This window comes from Filicampus tigris, chromosome 8, assembly GCF_054856515.1.
Source record: "Filicampus tigris isolate MCC_2025a chromosome 8, RoL_Ftig_1.0, whole genome shotgun sequence".
NCBI classification, from domain to species: domain Eukaryota; kingdom Metazoa; phylum Chordata; class Actinopteri; order Syngnathiformes; family Syngnathidae; genus Filicampus; species Filicampus tigris.
Window position 1 is genome coordinate 19,063,643 of NC_141224.1, and position 10,777 is coordinate 19,074,419.

The window sequence follows — 10,777 nt, forward strand, 5'->3', positions numbered from 1 at the left end:
AAATTGGGTGCATTACTGCCACCTTCTGGAATTTAATTTTTATTATTTTTTCCCCCTAACTATTCTTTAATTAAGAAAAAAAAAAAAAATATATATATATATATATATATATATATATACAGGTTAACAGAAGCCAAGGGGAGTTTTAATCCAACATATTTTTAAAAAAGGGCAGAAAGAGGTTAACTAAGCAGAAAACAACAAACAACAATCAGAGTAGTTATTTGGGGAAGTTTTGTTGATTAGGAAAGCAGACTTTCTTTGTTATTTGGGTTCTTGTATCACTGTGGGATATCACAAGTACTGGTGTGTTATGCGTGGGACTTCATCGTATCATCCAAAAAATCAGCATATTCTGTTTTCAAAATTATGTTATAACGGTCAAATATAATCAAAAGTAACGGTCAGTTTTAATTCGATCTGAGATTTCGCTTTTACTCTAAAACGTTTGGTAAATCAAGCATCAACTGAATAAAAGCATATTCCCCGATAGCTCCACTTTGCCACATCCAAAATGGCAACGGGGTTAAGGTAAGTTTACATGCTTAATACGGAGTTTACGAAAACATCTATGATTTTGAAGGGTCTTTTTTAAACTCACGTCGCGTGACCATGACGTAACAGACAATTTACCCATACCTTGAAACGCGAGTTATTTACAATACATTTACACCAAATATATTTTGATCAAGACTATATTAACGTCTATATAGTGTGATTTCATGTTCACGTTTAACGAATGTATTAAACCTAACATTGTTCCATGCCTGGGCGTCATCAGGCATATCCAAAGACACTTTCCCGCTTGCTTGCCGCTGCAGACGGAACAGTTGTTGTGAGCGTTGTTTACATTGATCCCAATCGTTGTCAAGCAGAAAATGCACTTTTTACCCAGAAGTGGACTGCCGTTAACGAATTTATAGTTGCCTGGATCCTAGCTGCTGTAATGGCTCTACGTCCAGAGAAGGTCTCCGAGCTGAAGCAAATCATTCACAACCATCTGATTAAGGTGAAGATCCTTACTAATTACATGAAATGACAAGTGCTGTGCGTCTGTCTTCTGTCACGTGCATGATTTAGCTTTAACGCGCACAAACTGTATAGCAGTATCGAAACCGCGTCTTCAAAAGCAAATAATTGAGAGCCTTGTATTTAATATTTTACCCAATGTCTTGCATCAAATGATTGTGCAAAATATTAGTTAATTTACAATGCACTCCTGTTAATGATATATAGTGGACCCCTGCATAATCGCGGTTCAGCGCTCACATATTCACACAGATTTTTTTTATGGGCCTCAATTATTCACAGACCAGCTTGGTCCCTTTCCCCTGCGAAGAGTGGGGATCCCCTGTACTGTACATTATTGCTCAAATGACTGAAGTCTCAAAAGTGCTATTTTTTTAATGGGCTGCAAACTCTTCCTTCCTTTTCCGTTGTCTCTGCATTAGATGGATATTCATGGAAAGATCCGAGAGGTGTTGTCTGAGACCCTGAGGGATGATCAAGGTACAGCACATCAAGTGTTATCTGAGTCAGACTTCCTCCATGCACTGCAGCGCAGGGGCATCATAGACGACGTGATGAAGGACCTACACTTTCCGCAGGTTGCTCCACATTCTTACTGTAATATTTCTTTTGTCTTTTTATTCTGTTAATCCACTCTTGAGTGATCGATTTTATTCAACTTAAATTATATACATTCTCATTTTCTTTTCTCACGTTTTGCTTTGCCAGGTAGCACCTACACAATTGGAAAGAGGATCTTCTCCAAAATCTACCCCTCAGTTGACTAAGGAAGAAAATATTCGGCCGACAAAAAGTACAAAATATCAATATATAAGTCAAAATCAGTGTGATACACTGACAGCATATTAAATAGTGAAACCTTTTTGGGACATTGCAGGCAACATTGACCCATCCAGACGTTACCTGTATTTCCAAGTGCTTGGTGGTAAGGCCTTCTTAGAGCACCTGCAGGAGCCAGAGCCTTTACCTGGTCAGGTGTGCTCCACGTTCAAGTTATTTCTGCACTTCCGAAATCAGAGGTTTCACTCAAAGCCAGTGCCCTGTGCCTGTGACCCCGACCTGCAGGAGGGCTTCCTCTTCCAAATCCACATTGATGGCACAGGTAGTTGACTGCGATTGTGCCATTATTCACATGTTGCGGTCCACTGTGGTCTAGATATCACTTCAAAACCTACAATGAATGCTCTGATAGTGATAATATTTCTTTTGGTTCTGCAGGGGAAGGAAGTAAGATGGCAGATGCGACCACTATGCTGTCCATTTGTGATCCGGTTCACTTGGTGCTGATCAAGACTGACACCTCCAGTGAGACGGCTCTGGTCTCATCCCACTTCCTGGACTGGAGAACTGTCCTTAGTTCGCCTAGTGGGAAGACATGCTTGGCTGTGGAACTGATGGGAGTGGGTGAGAGAACAATTTGACTTTTTTTTTTTTGTCTTTTAAAAATGTTTTAAATACCAATATTCTCAGGGCATTGAATTGATCTGAACGGGACTGTTCTGGTTGTCTTAGTTGTTTCACCTTTCACCTGAGCAGGCATCAGTTCAATGCTAGAGAACTCCACTTTGGAGGCACGTCACATGCTACATAGACATACAGTATGTTATTTTTAGTGTTTGAATATGACAGTGTAGTCATGAATCAATAATTTATGATGATGTGATTTTTGAAGCCGTGCTTGCTCTTATATTTAAATATCTATTTCACTTTTACAATCCCATAATGCCAAATGCTGATTAAAAAATGCACTTGAAAAGTAAGATGGTAATTTTCAAATTGGACTTACTTTGCTTTCTTCCCCAGAATATTTGGAAACAAATTTCATCAACTTCACATTGTAATCAACCCTCAGTATGATGTACTGCATTTTTTTTGCCACTGCAAACTATAACCAACGTGTTTAAAACTATCCCTTTTGGCCCTATCTGAATTCCCAAAGTTGTGTTGTGTCACCAGGAAGTGAATGCCAGTTGCCAGCTGGTGTTTTGACAGTCAGTCTCGAGCTCTATCCTCCTCTCACTGAAACGCTGAGCGCTGACACCATCAGCACACAGGTAAACTACACCAACACTGATTTCGATTCTGTATTTGTCCCACCCAGGTGTTCATCTGCTTAACGATCCATCAATGCAGATGTCGTTGGTGTAATCCTGCCGCAGCATATTGATGACATCTTGTATTTGTTATTCAGCAATCGCTAGAAAGGCACAGGACAGCAGAGAAGGAGAGGATCTTCCTGGTTTATGCCAAACAGTGGTGGAGGGAGTTTCTTGAAATCCGCTCATCAAACCAGTCGAAAATGGTCAAAATCTTTGCACAGGTTTGCTTATGTTTATTTCATTTTGGTAACATTTGCGGGATGATTGTGTCACAGCTCTGCTGGGTTTCTGTGCAATCCACAGGATGAGAATGGCATCAACAGACCGGTGTGCTCCTATGTGCATATCCTCCGGGCCGGCCGGCTGCTAGAGAGTCCTCGTCGGGCAGCCCGCTTTGTTAGCCTCCTGGCGCACGAAAAGGCCCCGGTAGTGGGAGGAGGAGAGAAGCATGAGCAGTGGTGCACATTATTGGCTTTCCTGTGTCGAGGAAAGGTAATGTTGACGTTTGTTGCTTCAGTAAAAATGACTTCAAGCTGTCAACCATTCAAGCAATTTTATTTGCACAATCTGATGCTATCTAACGTAGTCCTTTACAAAAAACAACTCTTGATTTAAAAAGACTTGTCTTTGCAAGGAAATATAAGAGACTGATTGACACTGACAAGATGGAGTTGATTTCAAATAGTTTAATATTTTGATTGTAATGGTGTGCAATCCATCCTGACAGGGAGTTTTAATAATTTATTATTGTTTGTATCATTCATCTTTTCCCTCTCATGTAACAAATAAATACAAAATACTACACACCAGTGCATAAAAATAATCAAGTATTGCTCAAGTGTACCTAATGATGTGACACACTAGGAATAAAATGACTTTTTTTCTTTTTTTTTTTTTTTTTAAACGGGTAGTTTTGCTTTATCCCATCAACAATTGCAGTCTCATAATTTGTATTGATGATCGCATTTCTGAGAAGGAAGATTTTGTGCAGTGATGCATTTTCCTGAAGATTTCCCAGACCACCACAGGATAAATGTTTCCCGCTGCTCTGCTGTTTGGTCCTGGCAAGACAGACACAACACAGCTCTCACAAAGTGGCGCTTGTCAGCTATGATTTATGACTTTCATTCCAAGGAAAATTAATTTATTTTCATCTGTCCCCAGCCTGTTCGGATGCTGCCGTCCATATTAGCACCACTGGGGAACATTTATCATTCTGAGTTGTCGGGAGCTCCTGCCAGCATACTGCAGCAGCAATCAGCTCCAGTCACACGTCTTTACAGGAAAACATGTTCCAGGATAAATACAGTTGATTGCTGGCACTGTCACAAAGCATATTGAACACACTGAAATGCAGCAGGCGGACATTTAACACTGCAATTGTGAAAATCAAACAACAAATTTGTACAGTGAACCCCCACATATCCACGCCGCAGCAATTGGGAATTCACCTATTGATTGATTTTCCTTGGAACCAAATCCCGTCACGCGCTGAAAAACCCACCGAATGTATTCAGTGTTTTTGTGCTCAAGCCTAAGAATTCAAATAATTGATTTGGTGCTAAAGAACTAGATTGAAATGAATTGAGGAGTGACCTTTAAACAAAAGTAATGCTTTGTGGCCATGGTGCGGCATTTTTGTGCCAAGAAACTATGTTGAAATGTTTTGAAGAGTTTCATTTCAACACAAATATTGCTTTGCCACCATCTTGCAGCATCAATAGGCAATAATAAGCTCAAGGGCTCAATTACCCATGATTTTTACTGCAGCAGAGCTCAGTCCCTATCACGACCAAAAGGTTCACATACAAATTGTCAACACAAATTGTTCTTCCCTCCCTCAAATGTTGCTTGCTTATAATCATTTTCAATCATTTTCTGTTCAACTTAACATTTTCTGGGTCATATTATATTAAAATGTGTGTTATCCAGCCATTAATTTTTAAAAACTAATTAATGTCACAATTTTCCATAATTAACTCATTCACTTCCAGACATTTTCAGACCCTCTTTTACTCTAACGTGTGAAAAAAATAGAAAATAAATATAAATAAATTCCTGGGATTGACTGGCTGGACTGTGAAAAGACAAGTGACTGTGAAAAGACAAGTAAATTCGTCAGTGGCAGTGAATGAGTTAATCGTGATAAGTCTCATTTTTCTACTTGTACTATTTTCTACAAAGCATGTAAGCAGATACTGTAGTTACTTGAGTAAAATCTTGGAATGAACGTAAAATCATCAATGGAAAATATATTTCGATTCATACACTGTTCTTTGGCCCTTTATTACAATTCTTCTGTAAATACAACTTTGGAACAAAACAATCCGCACTGACTCAGGTTTATAGGCATCTTTCTTTTATTTTTCTAATAGAAAAAAAATCTCAAAACTTCTCACCTACAGATTTAGTTCTGCCCATGAGCAACACACTCCAGCAGTGTTGATTTGTGAGGCCCCATGGAAGCTTTACATTTTTTTTTCAATGAATCTCCAAAGGTAACGCTTTGACAGCCTTAAAAACTGTTGTTGTTGTTCCTAGGACCTTAATGTTGGAATAATCCTCAGATTGATGTCAAGAGACCACCAGAATGTAAATAATGCATTTTAACCTCATTTGCGTCACCCACAGGGGGACTGTGAGGACCACTCTACGCTGTTGTGCAGCCTCTTGCTGGGCTTTGGCCTTGACGCTTATGTGTGTGTGGGCACCAAAGCTAAGGGGATACCTCACACCTGGGTCCTGACCCGAGGTACTGATGGAAGTATAACTTTCTGGGAGAGCCTGACTGCACACAGGTTCGTTTCTATTCACACACTAACAAAATCTCTTGCTTCCAAGTTCTGCAGTTTTGTCATCAGAGTTGGACTTTGTGCAATGATGGTGCCCTCAACAATAGGTGACAAAAACAACATTATAGATATTTTGGTCTCGTAGTTTGTGAAAGGAAAGAGTGTTGTCCAAAGCATACGCACGTACATCTGGAGGACATTTGAGAAGTTATTAATGAAAGCAGATTCGCTCGGCATTCCTGCAGTTTGTCTACGATATTTGCGTGACGAGGTCCAAGAAAGTACAGCATGACATGGAAATGGATAATATGAGACAAAAAAAAAAAACTCATGTTAAAAAATTGTAATATTACAAAGTTAATAAATGTAAGCATAACAGTTCATCAAGCAGGTGGAAACAATGCATAAGTATATACAGTCGCACATAATTGTCAAACAGCTTCTGTTGCTGGATAAACATCATTTTTTTGCGTTTGTTAAGTTGATGTGGTAAAACGAAGAATCTGAAAAATGCAGAGATTACATTTTCTCATCAAATTTAATTTGGATTTTTAAAAATCTTGATCAATTTCCACAGCGCTGATTTTAGAATGTGGCTCTATGCAAAAGCCATACTACTTACTCCAGTTAAAAAAGCAAAAAAACAAAAACAAAGGAAAAAAACTATTTTATCATGCTCCACGCAGATATTGAATGGTTCCTGCGTCGTTGCTGGTGCCTCTCCACAATGTGTAGCGATTTCAATTTTATGTTGATATATTTTTAGATTATGTTGAATATCCACCAGCACGTGTTTATAGTGTCAAATTGAATGATGCTTTTAAAGTTGCACCATCTACTGTGTTCAGTCGTGCCAATCAGTCTGTTAGTATGTTCGTAGCAAAACTGAGCATGCTTATTATCTCTGGTCAGATACCTTCATCAAGCCATCGACCCCGATGCCCCCCCTTTGGCCCCCCAACCTAAACCCTCATACCCCTACCGCACTGTGGGCTGCGTCTTCAACCACCAGAGCTTCCTGGCCAACTGTCAGCCCACTGACGCTGTGGAGCTCTGCGTCTTTGACCTCCAGGTAAAGCAGTCGGTGATTATTCTGTAGCGTGCTTTAAAGCCATTTTTGACCCAATATATGCCATTAATTCTTAATATCAGGTTGGCCTAAAAGATAACAAAATAGCTTTTAGTTTGGTATTCAGAGTTTCACTTGAATGAAATGCGTCATTTCCCTCCTTTTAGAATCAATCCCGGTGGAAAGCAATGAGTGAAGAGGCACTGAAGTCCGTGTGTGACTCTGGCTCCATCAACTCTCTGCCCCCGCTTCCTCCACTCAGCTCATCATCTCTCGATGCTGCTGCTGTCAGCAATCAGCTGGAGCTGGAGATGAGGTACTTGATCTCCGAGCACAGGAAGGTACGACTTAGTGTTGCAGTGAACAAATAGAGTCCACTTTGCTTTTAGGAGTTTCAACTCATTTTTACTCAGTTCTCTTCTCTGCACTATAAGGTGCAAATTAAAACTCCCCAAAAGCCACACAAACCTGTGTTGGAGATTGTTACCATGTATCAAATGTACACATTCGTGATATTCCTAACCAATCACAGATGAGCTGATGTTGCCTGTATTTTTTGTCCAGGACTTGAACCTGACAGCAGTCTGGGATGACCACCTATCCTACCTGTTGTCTTCAGCCTTGTCAGCCTATGAGATGGAGCGCTGCACTGGGGTCTCATGCGGAAATGAGGAATTTCAGGATGCAGTAAGGAGGGCTGTACCAGACGGACACACCTTTAAAGGCTTCCCCATCCACTTCCTGCACCGCAATGCCCGAAGGGCTTTTTCCACATGCCTCAAGTAAGCTTGGAACTTCAAATTTGATAGCAGTTATGCAAAACCGAGTTGGAAATGATCACCCTCTTTTACGAGAGATCCTTAGTTTAAGATGGGACCAACATTTTGAGACTAGTACTTTTTACTAATAGTAGGCCTGCTCAGTTGCTTACTGTTTTTCATTAGATTGTTTGGTTGATTGTTTGGCCTAGAAGTGGTTTTTATTCTAATGTTTACTGTAATTAAAACTTTACTTCTGTGTTAGCGACAGACGCACAGTAAATACATTTGGGCCGTAGCTGTAGGAAGTGAATTACGTTGAAACTGAGGAGCCCCTGTAATTGTTAACGCTACAGTATGTTTACACTTTATTCCCATCGGCCTCTGCAGCCCCTTTTCAGGCCACCGTGCACAAAATGGGATGGTCGTGAGACAACGCGGATAAGTGTCTCAGGCCGTGATTACCGTGGATGCCTGGCGAAATTTTCAAGCTCTTAAAATGAGAAACCTTGTCAACCGTATTAAAACGGGGTGAACACATTTGATCTGACAGTATGGAATATGACATATTAAAACTTTGAGGTGGTCCAGTGTGGGATGGGAAGCTTTTAGCTTCGCTTAGAGCACAATTCTGTTTGGATTACCTTAAAAGCCTTGATTCTAATCATATATGGTTTGTGTTAGTTGTACCTAGGTTTTGACAAATACTTTACTGTCAATGTTATCTTATGAAGTTATTCACAGTCTGTCCTGTGTCTTGTGTTGTTGTGCAGGTCCCGGTTCTGTGAGGAGATTGTGTGTTGTCGCGGTGACCACGTGAGGCTGGCCCTTCGTGTTCGGGTCTTTATTTATCCAGAGAATGTATGTGCCGTGTGGTTCATGTTTGCTTGCAAATATCGCTCTGTGCTCTGACAGCCTCAAGTTGATGTCGGCTGTGATGTCAAAACCATCAATTTAGAGCACTGTGTATTGTACATTGAGACTTTATTTTTGATTATCTCGTATACAATATTACGATGGAGAAAGTCACAAGTACATTTGATGACTCTTTTTGTTTTTGTCCAGCTGACTCTGCTTTTAATGCTTTCCTTCTATAGTCTTATACGTTTTTAACTGTATTTATATGCTTTTGTTGTAAATAAATCTTAACACATTTTTTTGAAACATTTCTAATGCAATATGATGACTTACCGTAATAATACTGTGTGTTAAACTTTTGAAAATAATGACCCGAAGAAAAATACATTTAGGTTATTTTATTTTAACATAATACTTAACCTTTAATAAGAGGTCATTGTAACTATGAAAGGGTGAAATAAACTGGTCGATATAAAGATTAAATAAACTCCATTTTAAAGATAATGTGCTTAGAAGGGCTGAGCAATGTTTGAAAAACTGTCACAATCTAAGTATTTCATATCAGTCAATATTGATAATTATTGATTTTGTTTTAAACCTTTTCTTTAAATAACAGCTAACTGTTTTTTGTACATCGCTATGTAGTGTAATGTGCAGTTTGTCCTGCATCAGTGCATTGTAAATGCTTATTTACACTAGGTGTACCCCAAAGCAGTTGTTGACACATATATTAGCCTTCATTCAATGTTCATCCAATGTAAGTGAACGAATATTCTCTTGCAGTGCATACATCATCGTTTACCGGGCCGGGCCCGCTAGCATAGCGCACGGCCGCTACATCACGCACCATGCTGCGATCGGGTTTGTTTTTCTTCTTTTTTTTTTTTTTCTTCTATCGAACGTTTTATCAAAGGCATTTTCTATTGGTATCGATCACGTGTCAATCGCGATACATACCGATTTCGAACTATCGGCCCAGCCCTATGTGCGTTATTATGATACGTTATACTTATGAAAGAATTTTACACATATGGTCTAAATTTGTTTAGACCCATATAGAGGCAGTCCTGTGAATATTAGTGTATAGTTTGAGATGTAAAATTGAAATGCAAAATCATTATTAAAACATATACTGTATATAACCATACAGAGACATTGTCACAGCAATGCAACCAATTGTGTGCTGGTGAATTGTTATATTTTAAAAATAAACAGCAGACAGATGATTGATGAGTAGTCATTATTTAATGTGGAAAATTATGTGCATCATATACAATGATATTTCAACTGACTTTCAGTGACAAACTCATCCACCGAATTTACAGATACCCATTTAGGTTCATGTGTAAGGTTCAAATCTGGACATTGTGACGTCTATTTGTAACACCCGACTCCTGCACTAGATGGCGTGTTAGGATTAAGTTGATACTGATACAGTATAAAAGATCTGCTATGTGGCTATGATGCTCATTGTGCTTTTATCCATCCATCCATCCATCCATTGTCTATACCACTTATCCTCAGTCAGGCGGATACTCAGAACATGACAACCACCACGATTTTATTATGTAGACCAATGTCTGACTGACTGGCCTTCTGTCACGGAGACCACTGTTTAGTCAGACCACACCTAAAACACACACACACACACACACCTTAAAATATTTGTAACAGTAGAAAATTAATGATTTAAACAGTCTTTACAATTATTAATGTTTCATTCTGTTCTGTCTCATATACAGAATGGACGGTTAGAGCTCTTACATTTGCTCGCTTACTTTTATTTCAACAGCGTGTCTCACATACACTGTTCTTCCGCCCGCCTTGAGCGTTGTGCAACAATTTAACAGTCCTCCAGGGGAACACATACACACAAACTAATAATCCTATTGTTACATCTTTTCTTTTCTTTTTTCTTTAAGTAACCTGCCTTAATTAATAGCAACATATTTCAACATCTGTTATTAAGTTTACTCATAACAAAACAAAACGTGAGAATCACAATTGTCATATTTGGAAGTAAAAGATTATGAAAATAAATATAATCACAACTAAATAATACACTTTACCAGCTGACTTCAAATATGCTGTGCACAAACCAAAATACTGTAAAGCCCCAATCTAATGTAGCTTACTGTACATTTCAGTTTTATCAAACAAAATGTCTTCACA

At 39.1% G+C, this 10,777-nt stretch overlaps 1 protein-coding gene across 2 annotated transcripts; it reads left to right on the forward strand.

Annotated features, from left to right (window-relative positions):
* The first annotated feature begins 628 nt into the window (after positions 1-628).
* On the forward strand, positions 629-9,831 carry cep76 (centrosomal protein 76). Of its 2 annotated transcripts, XM_086038011.1 has the most exons (13): positions 629-1,009; positions 1,452-1,607; positions 1,738-1,822; positions 1,907-2,131; positions 2,248-2,433; positions 2,986-3,083; positions 3,221-3,349; positions 3,432-3,620; positions 5,760-5,926; positions 6,833-6,992; positions 7,157-7,330; positions 7,554-7,771; positions 8,521-9,831. In XM_086038011.1, exons 1-13 carry the CDS (start codon positions 764-766, stop codon positions 8,657-8,659), a joined length of 2,172 nt encoding a protein of 723 aa, XP_085894137.1. In that variant the 5' UTR covers positions 629-763; the 3' UTR covers positions 8,660-9,831. The 2 variants fall into 2 exon arrangements, with proteins under 2 accessions (XP_085894137.1, XP_085894138.1); XM_086038012.1 differs by lacking the exon at positions 8,521-9,831 and having other exon boundaries at positions 7,157-7,305; positions 7,554-7,698.
* Positions 9,832-10,777: the final 946 nt, after the last annotated feature.

What these genes read in the sequence shown, in the direction of transcription:
- cep76 (XM_086038011.1), top strand. Translation starts at nt 764, where the DNA reads ATGCCTGGGCGTCATCAGGCATATCCAAAGACACTTTCCCGCTTGCTT. An exon ending in AATCCACATTGATGGCACAG is followed by an intron (nt 2,132 to 2,247) that starts GTAGTTGACTGC and finishes TTGGTTCTGCAG; the next exon opens with GGGAAGGAAGTAAGATGGCA. An exon ending in CTGACACCATCAGCACACAG is followed by an intron (nt 3,084 to 3,220) that starts GTAAACTACACC and finishes TTTGTTATTCAG; the next exon opens with CAATCGCTAGAAAGGCACAG.